Genomic DNA, 21,819 nt, shown 5'->3' with positions numbered 1-21,819 from the left:
AACACCAGAATTATCCTGATAGCCCCAGAATGGCCTCGTCAGTGGTGGTATCCGGACCTTCTTCAGCTTTTGGAAGTACCACGCAGGAGGTTGCCATGCCGTCCGGATCAGGGAAGGTTTTTCACCCCAATCTCTCATTCCTACAGTTGACGGTATGGCTTATGAAGTCCTACAGTATGAACATCTACAGTTGACTTCAGAGAGCATGGACATTCGCAAAGAAGCAAGGAGACCTTCCTCTAGGAAATCGTATGCCTTCAAGTTGAAGCGTTTTACCTATGGTGTGTGAACAATGGACATGATCCCGTCCGGGGTCAAGAACGGGTGATTTTACCATATTTGCTGCATTTGGCCAAATCTGGTCTCCAGTTCTCCTATATTAAAGTCCATCTTGCAGCTATCACAGCATATAGAAAGTCCCCAACTCAGATTTACTTTTTCAAAATTCCTGTGGTCAAAGATTTCCTTGAGGGGTTGAGAAAAGTTTACCCTCCAATCAGGTCTCCTTCTCCTCCATGGGAGCTTAACATTGTTTGAACAAAGTTGATGGGGCTCCTTTCGAACCTATTCATTAAGCTTTTTTACAGCATTTGACATGGAAAGCCACTTTTCTAGTGGCAATTACATCTGCTCGCAGAGTGAGTGAGATCCAGGCGCTGTGTTGTAAAGAGCCCTACAGTGTGTTTCATGCTAACAGAGTGGTTCTAAGAACACATCCAAGTTTTTTTTACCTAAAGTAGTCTCGGCTTTCCATATTAATCAGGCAATCACACTACCTACATTCTTCCCGAATCCTTCAAATCCTTCAGAAAGGTCCCACGATTCTCTGGACCTCAAGAGGGTTCTGAAATTTTATTTAGACAAAACAAAGGAACTAAGAAAATCGGACAGTCTGTTTATTAACTATGGTTCCATAAACACTGGCTCTGCAGCTTCCAAAAGATCTATCTTTAGGTGGATAGTGTCTTGCATATCCTTGTCATATCAACTAGCCAACAAAACCCTCCCAGGCAAACCTAAGGCCCATTCTATTATGGGAAAAGCCTCTACCACAGCTCTCCTTAGGAATGTGCACATTGCAGAGATTTGTAAAGCTGCTACATGGCGATCAATTCACACTTTCACTCGTCATTACTGTTTGGACTCTGACACACAGGCGGATGCTCAGTTTGGGTAAGGCTCTCTGAGAAAGTGGGTATGGACTTGCTACTCTATTCAGTGCTTATGACTATTGATGAGTATCTCCTGGAGGAGAATGATAAGTTACTTACCTGTAATCCTAGTTCCCTTCCAAGGGTGTACTCCTCAAAGTCATAAGCAACCCTCCCGCCTCCAGGGACGAGCTTTAACAGAGCTAAACCGAGTTGCTTGCATCATATACGCTGGTTCCTACAGGTGTATACACCTTAAAAAAGAACTGACCTAACTCTCACCTGTGGTGCATGATGGGAGGAGGGGGCTCCTGGAGGTCTTAAAGGCACGGTGTCCAGGTTCTTGGAAGCCTTAAAGGCAAGGTGCCAGTTTTTTATATACAGTGTTGGTATTTATCTATGCAGCCTCTGGGCTAATTGCCTTCTATTACCTGTTTTCTTTTCTGAAAATAAAAGGTTGTTGTGGAACACTATTGCAATGCATGTTCTCTATTGCAGTATTTGTATGTGATATTATTTTCACACAATAGAAATATGTGTAATTTTGGCTTCTTAGCCTATTGGATATATAATAGGATGCTTATTTATGTGTTTATACATGTATATACATGTATATATATATATATATATATATATATATATATATATATATATATATATATATATATATATATATATATGTTAGGATAGTACTATGTACTTGTGGTTCTAAACATACACACATATATATGTATTGTTGTATATGCTCCGGGATCCCGCACATGGGTGGGGATTATTCAGTGCTTATGACTTTGATGGGCGTTCATCTGGGGAAATAATCATCGATCTGGGCGTAGTTTCTCCCTTTGAACAGAGCTTGGCCCATGTATCCATGCAGGTATAACTGGATGAACTGTGAACTATAGAACCTGCGGATATTGTTGCCACTGTGTTTGCTCTGTATTGTCCCCTTGGATACATGTATTCTTTCAGTCAAAGTTGGATCCAATCTGCGTGCTCTGCTGTGTAAATATAAAAATATATATATATATGTAAAAAAAAATATATATATATGTATATATATCTTCTTTCCTTTGTGCCTGTCTTCCTTCTCCCTCCCTTTGCTTTACTTCTCCCACCTCTTTCCTCCCCTTTTCTCTTTTCCTCTTTTAAACCTTCCCAACATCATAATAGAATGTTGACCACTCGCAGAGGCTGATGGCATACAGTTTCACTTGGTTGATCTATGCAGTGAAATGTAAATAGAGTAGATTCCAGGGGGATTGTCTCAACCTATTCAATATCTGATTAATGTAAATATGAAAGATATCAAGTGGTTGATTGAGGAATTGATCTTACAAGTAATGAGTTTTGTTTTGTTTTGATTATGACCTTGCCGGTCTGCCAGAGTCGGTGACATGCCGATACACGGCGAGATTCTGTTTCTAACCGACTTGGGTTTGCATCAAATGTGATTACAACAATGATGTTAAATACGTAACCCTCAGTGCATAGGATAATGACCCCGAATTTGAGATGGTATGATTGTATATATGTAAATACATTGTAAATAGGGCCGTTGATGTTCCATAATTTGCCGATCTACGGCAAGATTTATACTATTCACTGCAATTAAGTGAATCAGGAACGAGTATAACGTAAGAGTCAATACACACTGTGAAATTATATTTTTGTGTAACAACTGACCCACTTAGAAATGGCTGCCCCATTTACAAAGAATGAAATGGTGTCCGTTTTCCTTTTCATGTAACAGGAAGTGAATTGTGTACATATGGTGCTGGGTAACGCGGCACACACTGACACTGACGAAGGACTCTAAGTCCGAAACGCGTCTGTTTGTTTATCTGATTGTCAGAAAAGCCGAATATTAAAACACTGAGCAAAATACCCCCGTGAGTGCGTGATCGTCTTCTTGGAGCAAGGGACGGCTGGAGCTGTAATATATATATATATATATATATATATATATATATATATATATATATATATATATATATATATATTAGGATAGTACTATGTACTTGTGGTTCTAAACATACACACATATATATGTATTGTTGTATATGCTCCGGGATCCCGCACATGGGTGGGGATTATTCAGTGCTTATGACTTTGACGAGTATACACCTGGAAGAGAACTAGGATTACAGGTAAGTAATGTATCCTTCTCCTCACACAAACATCTTTAGTTACTGAAGTCTAACTATGACGCACATGAGAACTTTTTCTACTTTTGTTCTGTGCTGTGGCCGAAATAGAATATCTTACCTTGGAGTTATTATTCTTGCTTTGTCTGTGCAAAATGAATTTGTTCTGTTTTTTACCTGGTGTTAAAGTGGATGTTTTAGGGCCCGAAGTTGCAGGTCTGATATTTTTCTAATGAGATGGTTCCATAACTGAAACAAGAGGCATTTCTGTCATTTTCATAGTGGTGTAAGATACGTTCCCACAGCCCCCTCGGTGCGGGAGGGAAGCCCCAAGCTCCAGGGGGACTCCTCTGTAAAAGTGGTAGATGATGGACTGGGAAGGGGGGCCCCCTCTGTGTACTTTGTGGGGGGCCCCTCAAGTTCCGTTATGCCACTGCATCTTTAGTGAATTATTTAACAAGAAGATTTCAGCTTACTATAGGAGCCTGTGAGAAATTGGGTTGTCGGTTGACTGGAATGTGAGCCTTGGCCAAGCAACAGCTGTAACCCCTGGCAGGGTGAACCATAAAAAGTCACTAAATGAACCTGTGCTTAACCCGTGGTAGCTTGGTATAAAAAGCAGCCAATCATAACTTAGAGGCAATGTATACAATATTTGTGCTGTACGAAAACAGTAAAAAATTAAAACAAAGCACAGGATTAATCCCACACCTGTTTAGTACATTTCAATAAATAATTTGACACCCAAAAATTAAATCAGAATTTTTTGTAAAAATGAGTGCCTAAAAGATCAAAACGCCAATCACAAACATCTAGTTGCGCGATACAGCATCAGTCAATTCAATTCAAAGTTGAAAAATATGGCCGACCACGATGGAGCATGGTTCAGATACAAGAAGTAGATTGGGTCTGGTCACCGCTTACCTTCGGACTTCGAAGCATTTTCAAGAAAACTGTTCTGAGAAGGTAACGTTCAGTGGGGCAAAGCCGCAGGTGCTGTCTGAATAGAAGGCTTGGTCGTCAGAGAGCTGCTAGACGAAGTTGTGGTGAAAATTTCTACGTTCCGACTTAGTCACTTTTCGGAAGTTAAAAATCTCCAGCGGGATGAGGCAGGAGGATGTAGCCATAGACAATTCCAGAAGCTCAAATACCCCTTTGGTGAAGGACCACTGAACAGGATTTGCTCCTGTAAAGAAGAACGTAGCTGCGAAGTCAGACTGACCAGCGATGTACCATGGACAGTTTGATGAGCAGGTTGGACCTGGTCTTCCTGTGAATCTCAGAGCAGTTTTTTATTCAAAATTGTTCCAAGTCCCACATTTTGGATTTTGGCTATCTGGCCACATTTAGCACCACAATCAAAGGTCCAGGACTAGTCGGACACCATCTGGGGGTTCAGGACTCACTCAGGCTTGGTCCAGGTGTGGAAGCTTTTTATGTCCCTGTAATTCTGAACACGAGCTCAGCAAACTAGCCCTTGGAGTCACGCTGGTAGTCCTGGGTTCAGGTGAAGATGCAGGGTTCGAACAGCAGGGTTGGCCTCCGAGGGTTCAAGGCAGACTCCAGACAGGAAAGTAGCCCTTCCAGGTGCAGCAAAGCAGTCAGTCCTGTGGAGCACACAGCAGCCACAGAAGGAGGCAGTCCTCTGGGAGTCCCTTTGCAGGTCCAGAAAGTAAATTGAAGATTGGGTCTGAGGGCCTTATTTTTATACCTGGTGCCTTCTTTAAAATTAGGAGAAGCTTCTAGAGGTTTCTCTTTGAAGTGCTTAGAATTTGCCAACTACTCTACCCTGGCTCAAAGTTGTCTGCAGAGACGTGAAGGTGACAACCCCTTTGTGAGAGAGAGAGAGAGAGCACAGTCTATTCAGTTACAAGTGGGGCCATGCTTAGCTCCACAACCCAGTCCTACCCAGTCCTATTGTGTGACTGACTGGGAGGAATTCATAACGATTGTCAGTTACACCCAGTCATGCAACCTAAGGCAGGTTGCAGGCAGTAAAAGGCTAAGGGCAGGACATTGCCAACTTTCTAAAAGTAAGGAAAACAGTTGGTCCCTGACACACCTGAATATACTTCAATGAGTAAGTATATTTATGGAATTTTTCCATCTAGCTCACGATTTCCAAATGTAAGCACATTCAACAAGCAATTAAACGGACACCTGAAATCAATTAGATTGCAAACATCAATTTATTCTTTATATCCAAAACATGGAGAACATACATGGGACATAGTATGTTGCAAGGTTATTTCCAAAGCAGGAGAAAGAAGTGAGTAATACGTGTTCATGTGTGAGATAGAAAAGGAAAGGTAAGAGTGCAACAAAGGATATTTACACAGTACAATGTTAAAATATTTCAAAAGGAGGGATCCAACCACAGTATTACTGATAGAGCCGGTACCCCTACAACGACGGGCCTACATCCAATTCCTTTTGCAATATCACTTTTTAATCTGTTAAGGCGAGACTTAATCTCTGATGGAAGTGGTGGTGGGGGTGGATGTTGGGTGTAGGCCCCTGGGGGAAATGTTGACATTTCGACCCTATTGCCAAAGGGTAAGTAGAATCCGAAAGAGGACTGGACAATGGCAGCCTTTTAATTCACATGTCATCTGTGTGAGCCTCGGCTCCGGCTGGAAACTTGGTGGTGTCGACGGCAGGAAAGCTCCGAGCTGAAGAAATCTTGAAGCTGTGCCCAGGAACATCTCTTCAGTGGTCGGATGCTGTTCATTGACAACCTCAGTGAAATCAGTCTATGTTTGAACTTAGAAACTTTTCTCGAAGTAGAAATCCTTTTAGTAGGGGAAGCCCGTGGACTGAATCTGACGGTTGATTCTATATCAGCGGCTTTGGACCCCAGTGCCAGTCTTTGCTGGTTCTGTGGAGGTAAAGTTCTGAAAAGGTTTCTTCTAAGTGTCAAATTTTGCAGGTTTTGAGGGTCAGAGGAGTACACCCTCACAACAGCTGAGAGTCCATGATCTTGTGGGCACAACTTGGAGGTTATAACTCACTTTCCTAGAAGCCACCAGCGTGGTCTAGGGCATATTGAGTTGGAACTGGTCATCTGGGTTCTTGGTAAAAGTGGACTTCTCGCTGCTTATGTGGTTCTTCAGCTTAACAGGGGGTTGGCCATCTAATCCTTTGAATCAACTTCTTTGTCCTTTGTAGAAGTGGGAGCAGCTCCAGCTCTTCGGTACTCTATGCATAGGTTCAACAGCCAGTGCAGTGCTTTTTCTGTCTTCCAAAGGTTTAGATGTGTCCTGAAGAAGGTATCCAGGGGTACCACATGTATGCCTGGCACTAGCTTGGGTGGGGGAAACTCACTTCCAATAGTTCTTAGGGATAACCCTACCCACTTTGACAACAATCTCACAGTGCACTGTTCTGCTTAACTCCAGCATGGAAGAACCTTTCTTCCTCTGGGCAGTACTTTGGGCACACCCATGCAGTGTGCTTAGGGCCACGAGAAAACCCCTGCAAACTGGTTCTGAAACAGGTTTCCTCCCCAATTGTATTGGTGCCATCCTGACTACCTGACAATGGGAAGGAAATGTCTAGTTGTGAGTTACATCTGCCTGTGCCATCCCCTAGACCATCCTGTCCGGGGGAAGACACACCTGTTCCCACCCAAGGCTGTATTGTTCCCTTTCCTTGGAGCCATTCACACCTCCTTTTCGGGGGACAGCAGGCTGCCAGGTGAAATTTGGGGATTAACTCTGAAAAGACAACCAAAGGCTTAAGGCAGACAAATAGTGACACTTAAAAGTCACTATTTCTGAAATAGACAAAATTCATTGTTGGCATTAAGCTGGATTTTGTTTAACTATAAAAATAAATGCTTACAGTATTTTCTCTGCTAGCTTTATTCAGTGTAATAAAGTAACCCAGTGTTTTCTATAGCACACCCAGCCTTGCTACTGTGAAAACAGGTTTGGGACCTTTTTCCCTGTAAGGATATGTAAAAACATTCAATACATATGTCCTACAGGCTGGTAAGGCCTTCTTTAAGGGGGACTTGCTACTATTTAAAAGGAAGGTTTAGACCTGTTAAAAATGTGATTTCAAAATGTTGACATGACAGTTTTAGAACTGCCCAGCTAGGCTTGTGCGGCAGGCCTAGAGTCATTTTGCAGATGGTCAATTTAGTGGTGGCACAATAAGTGCTGCAGTCCACTAGTGACATTTAACTTGCAGGCACTGGGTACACAGGTACCATATACTAGGGACATTTATGTAAGTTAAATGTGCCATTCAGGATTTTAACCAATTCAACAATTTGTTGTGGATTAGAGCACATGCACTGGGGTCTATTTGGCAGGCTCCCAGTGCACAGAGTTAAAAAAAAAACAACAGCATCATCCCCAAAAAAATGTGTGGTGATCATGAAAAAAGAAGCATTGTCTTATACACTGATATACTGCCCTCAGAGTTTAGCAGCTCCTCCATAAATCTGAAGTACCATAGCACCCTACTGTGAATGAATTATCTTTCATCAAAACGTTATTAAAATATGCAGGGCAAAGGCATGACTGAGTGAAGGGGAAGTAACCTACTAGACATCTCAAGGACAAACATCATTACCTTTCCAAGATGGAAGCCCTGGATAGTGGTGTCCTTCACACAATGATGTGGTAGGGCGAGAGGGACAACACAGCTATAGCGCAGTATCTCATGGACCACAGCATTGGTGTACGGCAGCTTCATGCGGTGTTCATATTGGATGGTTTCTGCAGGTTCAAGGACATCATCAAGCTCCCTCTGGACTTTCTCTGTGGAGAGAGGCACAATAGTTACTGGTGGAAGAGGCCTGAGAGACTAGCCATTCAAATCAAATAGAGCTTTATTTCGATATAAGAATTCATATCATAAAAGCTGACAATTAAAAAATACATCAAAAGCACAATACAGATTTCACTATGTATCACAAAAGGCCAGTATCAATACAATTTCGGATGAAAAAAGGGGAAATATTGATCATATTCATACACAAGAAATACAATAAATAGTTTAAAAACATTATTTAAGATTGTACAATTCAAAGAGCCCTATGAGTTAAAACATTTTTTTAAAAGATATATACAGTCAATTCATTGAGTTTCTAAATTTCACCAGTAGTTTCAAAAATGTAATTAGAGTAAAAATTATTTTCGGGGTTTCCATCCTTTGTAGTTTAAAAAACGCCTCTCTACAAGAACGGATCCCCCACTCTTTAAGAATTGGTCTTAACAAAATTTTTCTGGGAACCTGATAAAATTTGCAGAATAAAGTGCAGTGCAAGTTTGATTGGCGGGCCACATCATCACAGGGACAGGGCAAGATTTGTCTCGACCAATCATTACAAGATGGAAATGTGATCAGTCGAAAAAAGGAACCCATTCTAAATCTGGATAAAAGCATTCTAGCGTAGCTATTAATATCACTGTTAAGATATAATTGTGGGCCCCTCTCAAGAGTTATATTTTGGTAGGCTAGTACGGACTTTTTTAGTTTCTCCGTCTTCCATCTTTTATTGTCTAGATGGTCCAAAACCATTTTGCGTAGCCCCTTCCTTGATATTGATTCCATGGTAGCGGGGTTCTTAAAAAACTCTGGATGACCAATGTCACTCATCATGTTTTCAACTGTCGATAGCCACTTAACACGCTTAAGGCCATCCAATTGTAAACAGTCGGATATGATTTTATGGTTAAAGGCAGTTTCAGTGGTTAGCCAGAGCTTATGCCATAGAAGGATGGGTTCCGTCATAATAATGTCCGAAATGTATGCAAGGCCGAGTTCTATATGTATAAAATAGTTTGGGGTGGATTTTGGTACCCCCAAGAGGTACCGGGGAAAACGATTCTCAATCTGTTGAATACAAAGTACCGAATCGATTCCCCACACCCCTGAACCATAAATCGCCGTAGACACACATTTGGCATTATAAATGACAATCAGCTCTTTGACAGGTCTTCCACCAATTTTAATTGCAAAGTTCTGCAGGGCACCAATGGCCTTAGAGAAAGCTAATTTTCTCGCTAAAATAGCTTGTTTCCAGGTGGATTTACGATTGAAACAAATCCCTAAATACGGGAATTGATCTGTCATCTCTATTTTTTTGTTATCTATGAAGACAGGGCAGGGTGTTATCTTTGTCCCCTGTCGACAAGACATAGAGTAAGTTTTACTAATGTTGACCTTCAGTCCCTTGTCGCTCATAAAAAGAGTGAACTTAGAGACTGCCCTCTGAAGGCCCAGTCTGGTCTGCGATAAAATAGCGGCATCATCCGCTTATAAGAGGATGGGGACAGGGGAGCCTTGCGCGACAGGGTAATCATAAGGAAAACTGTTAAGGTGGTCACCAATTTTATCAATATAGAGTGAGAAGAGAAGGGGTGCCAAAATGCAGCCCTGTCTTACCCCCTTCCTAATTGAAAATCTTGATGAGCACTCTCCCTGTTGTCCAAAGCGAACCCTCACTCCAGCATCTTTGTATAATTCTTTAATAAAATTTAAAATAGAAGGATCCAGATCGAGACTTTTAAGGGCAGCCCACAGTTGTTTGTGTTCAACACAATCAAATGCTGAACTTAAATCTATAAAGGTGATAAAAAGGTTCCCTTTTTTTGCTATGGTGTATTTGGAAATTAAAAGATGTAAATTAAGGCTCTGCTCGACCGTCCCCATACCTTGACGAAAACCATACTGAAAAATCGAGAGGATATCCAATTCCTCAATCCAATTTTGCATACGTTTTAAAATGATACGCCCCGCTACTTTCATTAGAGCATCAATCAATGAGATTGGACGGTAGCAGGACGGGTCATGCCTGTCCCCTTTTTTAAAAATGGGGACCACTATAGCTTCTGACCAAGTTTGTATTAGACCGTGGGTATTAGCACTTGTCTCGACGGACATTTGGGGCACTTGCCTGTTCACTGGGGGATATGCTGGGCTGATTCCTGGTCTGCACGGCCGCCGCTCGCTCCACCACGCGGCAGGGAACTACAGCCCCCAGCATCCTCGGCGGTGACACGCCCACCACAAACGCACGGGGGCGCATAAAGACCGGAGGTCCCTGCATCAGAGCGGGGGTCTCGACGGACATTTGGGGCACTTGCCTGTTCACTGGGGGATACGCTGGGCTGATTCCTGGTCTGCACGGCCGCCGCTCGCTCCACCACGCGGCAGGGAACTACAGCCCCCAGCATCCTCGGCGGTGACACGCCCACCACAAACGCACAGAGGCGCATAAAGACCGGAGGTCCCTGCATCAGAGCGGGGGTCTCGACGGACATTTGGGGCACTTGCCTGTTCACTGGGGGATACGCTGGGCTGATTCCTGGTCTGCACGGCCGCCGCTCGCTCCACCACGCGGCAGGGAACTACAGCCCCCAGCATCCTCGGCGGTGACACGCCCACCACAAACGCACAGAGGCGCATAAAGACCGGAGGTCCCTGCATCAGAGCGGGGGTCTCGACGAACATTTGGGGCACTTGCCTGTTCACTGGGGGATACGCTGGGCTGATTCCTGGTGTGCACGGCTGCCGCTCGTTCCACCACGCGGCAGGGAACTACAGCCCCCAGCATCCTCGGCGGTGACACGCCCACCACAAACGCACGGAGGCGCATAAAGACCGGAGGTCCCTGCATCAGAGCGGGGTTCTCGACGGACATTTGGGGCACTTGCATGTTCACTGGGGGATACGCTGGGCTGATTCCTGGTCTGCACGGCCGCCGCTCGCTCCACCACGCGGCAGGGAACTACAGCCCCCAGCATCCTCGGCGGTGACACGCCCACCACAAACGCACGGAGGCGCATAAAGACCGGAGGTCCCTGCATCAGAGCGGGGGTCTCGACGGACATTTGGGGCACTTGCCTGTTCACTGGGGGATACGCTGGGCTGATTCCTGGTCTGCACGGCCGCCGCTCGCTCCACCACGCGGCAGGGAACTACAGCCCCCAGCATCCTCGGCGGTGACACGCCCACCACAAACGCACGGAGGCGCATAAAGACCGGAGGTCCCTGCATCAGAGCGGGGGTCTCGACGGACATTTGGGGCACTTGCCTGTTCACTGGGGGATACGCTGGGCTGATTCCTGGTCTGCACGGCCGCCGCTCGCTCCACCACGCGGCAGGGAACTACAGCCCCCAGCATCCTCGGCGGTGACACGCCCACCACAAACGCACGGAGGCGCATAAACACCGGAGGTCCCTGCATCAGAGCGGGGGTCTCGACGGACATTTGGGGCACTTGCCTGTTCACTGGGGGATACGCTGGGCTGATTCCTGGTCTGCACGGCCGCCGCTCGCTCCACCACGCGGCAGGGAACTACAGCCCCCAGCATCCTCGGCGGTGACACGCCCACCACAAACGCACGGAGGCGCATAAAGACCGGAGGTCCCTGCATCAGAGCGGGGGTCTCGACGGACATTTGGGGCCCTTGCCTGTTCACTGGGGGATACGCTGGGCTGATTCCTGGTCTGCACGGCCGCCGCTCGCTCCACCACGCGGCAGGGAACTACAGCCCCCAGCATCCTCGGCGGTGACACACCCACCACAAACGCACGGAGGCGCATAAAGACCGGAGGTCCCTGTATCAGAGCGGGGGTCTCGACGGACATTTGGGGCACTTGCTTGTTCACTGGGGGATACGCTGGGCTGATTCCTGGTCTGCACGGCCGCCGCTCGCTCCACCACGCGGCAGGGAACTACAGCCCCCAGCATCCTCGGCGGTGACACGCCCACCACAAACGCACGGAGGCGCATAAAGACCGGAAGTCCCTCCCGCCTCGCGGGATGCGCGCGGGCGTCGCCGGGTGGAGCCCGGGCAGAGGGCGGGCCGTCTGTGGCCGTCTAGGGACGAAGAGGGACGGGACGGATACCCCCCTAAAGCCTTCATTTCCAACATGGGTAAGCGCAAATTGCAAACATCGATTACTGGTGGTGCAGGAAAATCTAAAGTACCCCGCAAAGCTTCTACATCAGCTAGCATCATGTCCTATCTTACTTCTGCTGTGGGGAAACTTAATCAGGAGATTGCTGCAAAAGAACGTGAACTGGGGCTAGATAAACCATTATTGGACAATTCGGTGCCCCCACTGACTGGGAGACAAGCTATACCCTTGGAGCCTGTTGTCCAAATCATTACAGTTAAGGATATGACATTACAAGCCCAATGTACTGCACCGGACCCCGTGGAACCTAATTTGTTGGGCACAATTACTGACCAAAGTTCCGCTCAAGACATAGTAACCCCAGCTATTAAGCGTACCAAAAGGCGGTTAAGGAGACCAAAAAAGAATTTCATGCAGTTTTTTGCTACATCGCGTCAAGCTACAAGGAAATTTGAAACAGGTATAAAGGTCATGGTAGAAAAGGTGCTTACAGATAAAATAGAAAGCACCCTTGTTCAGATTGCTAATGACATTGTTGAGATATTGAAAGAGTGTGTTTCAGAAATATTGGGGAAATGTGATCGGTTAAATATGCTGTTATCATCAAAAATACTCGAATGTCCATCTTCGGCTATTCCTGCGCCCATTGTCCAACATGACACACCGATGGAGGGGATAGGGAGTGTCACTCCACCTGTCCCCTTTCTGCCCCCAGTACCCCCTGTGCCAATATGTTTAAAAACCACCACCAATTTAGCTGGGCACACTGAATTATTGGAGCCGGCCCATGTTGGAGGCTGTGTCAATACTTCAGTTGGGAAAACTACCGTATATAAAGGTGGAGATTTACAGGGAGTAAGGAGGCAGCGTGGGAAGCCTCGTACTAATTTACCACCTGAGGCAACCCCATTTGTCGCTGTGCTAGTAAACATCCCACATCTTACTCCAGGGGAGGTGGAGCCCCAGTGTACCTTACTAGCAAACATAAAGGCGTGGTGCGATGAAAATTGTTCGGGCCAAGGGACATATCCACTCATATTACTATGGGGAGACGAGTTGATTGGCTGGGGCACACGGTAAAAAATCTTCCCGGTGATTGCATCATAATAAATTTCAACAGACCCCATGAGGCTGCCCGTTTATTTTGGGATGCTACGGATATAAAGGTTGGAAGGATTCGAGCTGTACCACTTGGTTACTTTTACCCGCGGCCAACTATTCCCAAATTTCCCCAAGTTAATGAGAGTCAGCAAGGTGCCCTTACAGGGGGTACTGGGCTGTCGTCTTGGGCATTGCAAACACCAAGCCTTATCCCTAGTCATACTGACCCCATTAGACCTATAAATAGGGCTACCCTAGAGCTAACAAATAGATTCACTGCCTTATCACATCTGAACGAAAATGATTGACTACCTGGTAATGTTGCCCATAAAGATCAGATTTATTGTACCTCCACTATTGATAGGGAAGCAGGGGAGACAGTTAAAATCATGAGCTGGAACATTGCAGGTCTCCGCTCCAAGAGAGACGATAGAATATGGTTGGAACAATTAAAGGGCTATGAGGTTGTGGCCCTCCAGGAGACCTGGGATAGGGAATGTAATTTCTGGCTGGATGGGTATTCATCCTACTTTAAAGCTGCCCAAGCATCTAGTTCAGGGAGAGACCGAGGGGGGCTAATGCTCCTAATTTCTGTTAAACACAGGGGAGTTGCGCAAATTGTAAGCACTACATCTCCTAACTTTTTAGCCTGTGAACTAACTTTGCCTAATAATCTCAAAATTCTCTATGTCAACTTTTATAATGCCCCACATGGTACGCATTGTAATGAAAATATTAATGCATTAGCAACATTTTTAACTACTTATAAGGAGAGTCAAACCACTTTTGTTTATTTTATTTTGCTAGGGGATTTTAATATACACTTGTGCCAGCTTAATTGCCAATACAGGGTTTATACAGATATGGATTGTCTCCCCCACTCACACTTTGAACATTCCATAAAGGGGGCTGCCCTAGAAGAATATTTGGTAGATGCTGATTTATCCGAGCCGGAGTTTATTGACTCCAATGACCGGGTAGTCACATATAGTGCTAGGGATTCAAATTCTATTATAGACTTTATATTTGTGTCACCAGGCTTGCTACAAAATGTAATTTTTTATAATGCTATACAAACAACTTTTAGTGACCATAATCCAGTGGTTATGGAATTGCGCAATAAAAACCCAGCCATACTTTCTGTAAATATAAATACTGTTACCCATATGGAGTTAGCTGCCCAAGACCAGGGGAGACGGGTCAAGTGGAGTAGAATTATCCGAGAGGATTTTTATTCAACACTTACCGAGAAGGTGGGCAATGAAATTAATACCTGTGTGGACCCACTTAGGTATGGAGGTGATATTATCACCTCCTTTGAAACAATTTGCCAGCAAGTGGCTTTGGACTTAACATCCAAGACGAAACCTAAGGAGCAAAAACTGTATGGGTGGTTCGATGCAAGGTGCTCCAAGGCCCATAGAGACTTATTGTCAGAATTAAAGAAGACACCCCGGGATAAACAAGTAGTGGGTAGACTAAGAAAAAACTATAAAAATATCGTTGAGTCCCGAAAGAATGAGATTAAGAAAAACGCTTGGGACTCACTTTACGATAGGGCCACCCTGAGGGATAGTTCCAAATTCTGGGAAATTGTAAATACACCACTGTTTAGTGATAAAGAAAATTCCCCGCTGGAACTTAATATATCTGAACAGGAATGGCTAGACCATTTTGAAAAAATTTATGGTAGTAACCTCCCAGTAGACCCATTTGTATCTATAGCAAGTGAACAACTAGGACCACCTTTGAGATTTACTATTAAAGAAGTGCAAAAGGCTATAGAGGACACAGCTGGTCATAAGGCCCCAGGCCCGGATGGGGTACCAGCTGATATGTTTAAATCAAATTCCAACATATGGGCAATTGTCCTCACAAATGTTTTTAATATAGCCAGCATTGATAAAAGTCGATTGCCTATAACCTGGTCACGATCTACTATAGTTCCAATTTTCAAGAAGGGTCAGAGGGGGGATGCAAGATGCTATAGGCCGATATCATTATTGGACTCGTCCTTTAAAATTCTGGGTAAGGTTATTCTAGCTAAGATCTCAACATGGGCAACTAATAATGATATTTTGTGTGATGCACAGTATGGTTTTAGATCTGGCAGAGGCACTGAGGATCAGTGCCTCAATTTACATCTAATAGTTAGTAAATATACTGTGGCATCAAAGGGGTCAATCTACCTGGCTTTTATGGACTTGTCCACAGCTTTTGACCTAGTTAATAGGTCAAAGCTGTGGACAAAGCTTCTGGATATGGGGCTTGATCAGGCTTTGGTGAACTTCCTGGCAGAACTGCACAGAGATCTGACAGCGGCTATACGCATGACACAAGAGGGGAAGTGCACTGCTGATTTTAAGTCTGGGAGGGGAGTCCGCCAGGGATGTATTCTGGCTCCAATGTTATTCTCTCTATATATTAACTCATTGGGAGAAAACTTGACGGCAGCATCAGTAGATGTCCCGTGCATGGGGGGAACACCATTGCCTGTTTTATTATATGCTGACGATACGGTGCTGCTGTCGAGGACTCCTATAGGTTTACAACGTCTTTTAAATTCCTTTGGAGATTTTATGCAAAATTTGGACCTTGTAATAAATGTAGAGAAATCGCATGTGATGTCCGTGGGGAAAGGTCGGAATAACATCAAAACACTCTCTTGCAATGGTTCAGTAATATCAAGAGTAAAAATCTTCACCTACCTTGGCGTAGTGTTTGATGATATGGGTAGCTGGGCCCCCCAAGTTGCTAATAAAAGAGTGGCAGTGAAAAGGTCATCGGCTGCAATACTAGGCTTTGCGAAAAGATTGGGTGGGAAACCTCCTGAGGCAATTTTGGCGATTTATAGAGCTAAAACTATAGCTATAGCCAGGTATGGGGCAGCAATTTGGGGCTATAAAGATTTAACTCTGATTCAGAGAGAGGAAAATAAATTTCTGCGATCCCTCCTGGGCCTCCCCCAATCCACATCATCTTTTGCGGTCCATGTGGAGTTAGGAATGGGATATATTGCAGATATGTTAAACATGGCGCCGCTCTTATTATGGATTAGAACTTGGCTCAACCCCAAACTTACATTGAACCACAAGATTATTATTGATTGTTTGGGGCGGGACAGAGTGGCTGACATTAAATGGTTGGCATTTATTAAAACAACTGCAGTACTCCTGGGACGACCAGAATTATTTTTAAACCCGGAAAATTTGAACAAAGAAGATATCAACTGGGTAAAACTAAATTTTATAAAGATCCGAGAAATGGAAAGAGATATGACTGAAATTACTAAACCTACAGTAAGGTCACACTTTATGCTGATTACCTCAATGTCAGTACAACCATATCTGACTATTGTTACACGACCCTACCACCGGTGGCTGTTAACAAAATTCAGATTTAATCAGGCACATTTTCTGCTGGGTATTTATGATAAGTGGTGCACCCCAATGGACAATGTCCCATGTGAATGCGACAATTTCTCTGATCAGGACCTGATACATTTTGTATTTTTCTGTCCTTTCTTCCTGGAAGGCAGGGAAAAATATATTAAGCCACTGTTAAGGGAAATGGGGTTTTTACAGTTGAAACCTGCATTACTGTTTCTTCAGTTAATGGAAAATCATCTGGTGATGTTCTGTGTAGCTAATTTTTTGATTGCATCAATCCGTGCCAGACGGAAGAGACTCCAGATGAGCACAGTTGGGGTTATGGTAAATGTTTACCCTACACTTGATAGTACAAACTAACTTCCAGGTTTCGGATCATTATATTTTTTTTAATGAACTATGAAATATTGTTGCAAATTGTGTAATTCTGTGAACTAAGTGTCGGTCCATATGTATTGCTACTGAATTTTAAATGTACACTAAATAATTTCTCTGTATGATGTTTTTATGTATTTGTATAGTATACTTTTATGATTTTTAATTAATCGAATAAAGTGCTTTTTGACTTGGGTATTAGCACAGTTCATTACTAAAGCTAACAGAGGGGCCCAGAAATCTAAATTCCCTTTAAAGACATCTACTGGTATGGAGTCTGGACCCGGTGCCTTATTGGCCGGGCTTTCTCTAATAGGCAGACTCACCTCTTCACATGAAAAAACAAGATCCAACGGAAAATGTTTCACGTGAGATTCGGAGATCGGAGATCGTATAATGCCTCCCTCAGGAGCAGTAAATTGTAGCTCCTGTCCATCATACAAATTTTTGAAGTGAGCTACCCAAGTATCCCCATCGATGGCAAGATCTATCATTTCTGGTTGGTTGCCTCGCAAAAAGGGGGCATTTACTGCCTTCCAAAATGCTGTGGCATCTTTATTTCTTGAGGCAGAAATTAGAGTTTCCCAGGCCTTTTGTTTCAAGGCTTTTTCTCTGTTCTTAATAGCCTTGCGATAATTACGTCTGGCCTGTCTAATAGCCTCTATAGATCGCAGGGTGGTTTGTAGCGCCTTTTTCAAATTTTTTAAAGCAGCGGTACAATGTTTATCAAACTAACCTCTCTTATTATTAATTCCAGATTTAGGTTGCCGTGTCAATAGGGATTTAAGGGTCTGCTGAATTTTATTAAATGAGTCTAATATTTTTTGCGGGTCTTCTAATGGAGATAGGCATATATTAATTTCCGTACGTCTTTCGGATATTAGATTTCTAAAAAATGTTTAAGGGATCACTTTATTCCTTTTAATAGTATAGCCATTTGTCCGTCCCATGGAAATATGGGGTTGATAGTTAATGGTATTTATGATCGTTTGTGACCTCTCTATATGTTTCCTTATATTAAACATTAGAGCGTAATGGTCTCCATACACCTCGTCCGATGTTTTCCATAAGGAGAGCAAATTGGCATGTGATTTAGAAAAAAGGGTAAAATCAATCACAGAATTTGAGCCTCTTCCATGGAAAGTAGTTTGAAAAGGTAGTGACGGTGAGCATAATTCATTAACAAAATCCAAGTTAAAAAAAAAAGTTATTTAAACTATCCCCTGGTTTTGAATGACTAAAGTGATTCGGGGTTTCATCCATTATACTCTCTAGGCCACAAAGTTCTTTTGGCCCATACTGGCAAATATTGCAATTAAAATCACCCAACCAGGCAATCATACATTCCTTGTTGGTACGTTCTTTCAAAGTGACAACTGCATGAGTTAGGTCATTTAAGACTTGATTTAAAACTTCAGGAACTAAATTATTATAAAAGTTTATTATGATGAGATTAAGGGAGTTGCCCCATCCAATCATAACTATCTGATAGGAATCTTTTGGGATATGTGTCAGCACAGTTAGTCCACTATTAATACTGAGATATGTTGCCAGACCGCCCTTGTTTCTACCATGATTTGTCGCCAAGGCCGGAGCGTGGAAGGTCTGGTACCCTAATAAATGCACTGGGTTTAAGGCCCAGGTTTCTTGAAAACAGAGGATTGAATGAGTATTCACCATATCCAACCATGATTGTGATGCAACTTTAGTTGCTAGGCCAGCCACGTTCCAGCTGAGTATGGAATGTACTATATAAGCAGGGGTAGGATTGGAGGTGTTAGAAAGGACCTCTTCATTTAACTGATCACCAGGGATACATTTTTCAGGCGGGGATACAATATCAACAAGTTCTTCATTCCCACTGATACCCTCCATGTCACTTGCCATATAGTTAGTAGGAAAAATTAAACACTTTCCACTATCCAAAAGCATACAATTAGAGATCATTGATAAGGCATCGTGCGATAAACCCTCCGCCCCACCCAATTCAATTTTCAAAACTTTATTTCGATTTCATATAGAAACCATAAAAGTGTACATAACAAAAAATTTGTAAAATCACATAAGATTAGTCAAACATTATACATATTTACATACTTTTCTAAAAAGTCCGAATATCATTAATATCTGTTTCTAATCACCATAGCTGATCTGATGAAATTTAAGACGGCATTACAAATATGTACAGTTGATAGGGACAACAAACAATCATACGCTTCTTTGTAATAACGTGTATGAAATGATGCCAATAAAGGTTTAAGAAAAACATTTCTTGGAACTTTATACAAGGTACAAAAAAACAAGAGATGGAGAGTATTTTGCGAAACCTTATTGTTACAGGGGCAGTTGGGTAGCTTTTCCCACCATCCCCCCTGTTTAGGGAAAGCAAACAAAAAATGTAGTGTACCAAGGCGAAATCTTGTTAAATAAAAGCGCCATTGTGTGTTCATAATATATGACAAATAGAACTGGCGAACTGGTTTTCCTTGTACGCTCAGTAGATGGTCATTTGTCCTAAAAGAACCCAAACTAGATTTAAAGGCTTTCTTAATAATCTCCTTGGTATCCCTGCCAAGTAGTTCTGGGTTTGTATACATTTTTCCTAGACCTATCTTAAAGAAGGTCTCTTTAACATATCGTAGCCACGGGATTTGGGTATAATAATCAAGTTTTTGACAATCTTGGATTATATCTTTTGTTAATTTCAAATTTTCTGATTGCCAAACCTTTGCCCATAATATCAGTGGGGCAACATGAATAATGTCATTTATAAACTCAATACCAACTTCCTCATGGCAAAATATATTAGATGTACTCAATGGCACGCATAACAAACGCTTAACAAACTTATTCTCCACAATTTGTATTCTTTCACATTTATCCGAACCCCACACCCCTGAACCATAGGTCAACACGGAAACACATTTGGCCTTATATAATGATATAATTTCCGCAACACGCCGTTGGCCCAATTTACTAGAAAAGCGGAAAAGGGCTTCGATTAACTGGGCAGCCTTCTGAACCCGTGCTATTAATAATGGTTCCCAACTTAATTTTTTATTAAAGAGGTTTCCCAGATAACAGAAGTTATCCACCTTGTCAATGTTAGCATTCTTTACCACATATTTCCGTATCTTCACATTTTGTGGACCACAAGTCATGGCAAAAGATTTGGTAAAGTTGACACCTAAATCTAAATTGCCCATGAAGGTATCAAAAGCATTCAGAGAAATCTGCATGCTGTTTGGGGTAAGTGTCATTAAAACAGTGTCATCAGCATAAGACAACATTGGGATTCTTTTTCCATTTATTTTTGGAAAGTCAGCAGATGTCTCTAACAAAAAACCCTCCAAACCATTTGTATAAATCAAGAATAAAAAAGGTGCTAAAATGCATCCTTGTCGGACGCCTTCAGTAGATAAAATTGGTTGTGATTTTTCCCCACCACGGCCATATCTGACCCTTACCATTGTAGCAGTGTGCAGCCTGCGGAGCAGGGTGACCAGAGGTTCTTCAAACCCCATAGAGGCCATCATGCGCCACAATTTTTCCCTGCACACTGTATCGAAAGCACTGGACAAGTCCATGAATGCCAAGTGTATAGAGCCATTCCTGGCACCCATGTACTTGCCCATGATCAAAGCAAGGTTCAGACACTGCTCGGTGGTTCCCTTCCCTTTCCTAAAACCATATTGTGATTCTACAATCACCCCTGAAGCCTCCGCCCATGATTCCAACCGTGCCAGTATCACCCGACCCATCAACTTACATGTTGAGTCTATTAGTGATATCGGCCGATAGCATCTTGGGTCATACTTGTCACCTTTTTTAAAAATTGGGACCAAAACGGCCTCTTTCCATGAAATCGGAATTGGGCCAGTTATTATTGCCTTAAAAACATTCATAAGTAAGGGAGACCAAAACTCTTGATTAGATTTAAAAAGATCTAAAGGTACTGAATCAGGGCCTGGGGCCTTTGAGGCTGCCCCCAAAGTCAGGGTTAACTTTACTTCAGCAAGCGTTATTGAATCGCTAAGCTTCTTAGCTGAGTCCATATTAAAATAACGGGAATCATCCTCCTCCAGGGCAATATTATATAATTTCTCTTTGGGGTTAAAAATTTTGTTATAATGAGTTACCCAAGTTTCTTCAGATAGGTGAACTCGCATAGTATTTTCTTCCCCTGATTTTAAAAAGGGCCTATTTATAACTTCCCAAAAGAGTCTATTGTCCCTTAAGTCAGATGCCTTGTCTAAATCTTCCCATGCTTTGGACTTCAATTCATTTTTCCTTTTTTTAATTGCCTGCCTATATTGTTTCCTAGCTAATATAACCTTACTTCCATCTCTAGGTTTTATACGCAATGCTTTAGCCAGAGTAGTTTGGGCTGCAGAACATTCTACGTTAAACCATTTAGGTCCAAGATCATGCTTCTTCCCCCCTTCCTTTACTAGTAAATGTGTAGCTACATTTTCCATTAACTTCTCGAAGCTCCTGATTAAATGAACTGGATCCGGATTGGATGATAGACATATGTCTATCTGAGCCGCATTTTCCTTAAAAATATTCTTTTCCAATTCCTCCACGGCTACTTTATTCCACTTTACAGTAATACCCTGGTTCTTACTATATGCTACTGGATGTTCCTGATGCGACTTTAGTTCAGCAGCTATAGTGAGACTCAGGGTTAGGGGGTTATGATCACTAGCCGGGTTTACCTCAATTTTAAAGTTGTTTAAGTAACTAAAGAAACCCGTAGATACTATAGCAAAATCA

At 43.1% G+C, this 21,819-nt stretch overlaps 1 protein-coding gene across 1 annotated transcript in view; it reads right to left on the bottom strand.

Moving 5' to 3' along the window:
* LOC144791138 (cytochrome P450 2J2-like) overlaps positions 1-21,819 on the bottom strand; it is a 409,659-nt gene that overhangs the window by 36,190 nt on the left and 351,650 nt on the right. The window contains exon 7 of the mRNA XM_078665797.1: positions 7,880-8,067. Coding sequence (XP_078521923.1) covers positions 7,880-8,067 — 188 coding nt within the window. The remainder of the gene's footprint in view (positions 1-7,879; positions 8,068-21,819) is intronic.

This window comes from Lissotriton helveticus, chromosome 11 (genome assembly GCF_964261635.1).
Source record: "Lissotriton helveticus chromosome 11, aLisHel1.1, whole genome shotgun sequence".
Lineage (NCBI taxonomy): Eukaryota > Metazoa > Chordata > Amphibia > Caudata > Salamandridae > Lissotriton > Lissotriton helveticus.
Note: the sequence above shows the minus strand (reverse complement) of the source record. Positions and strands in the feature narration are given on the sequence as shown.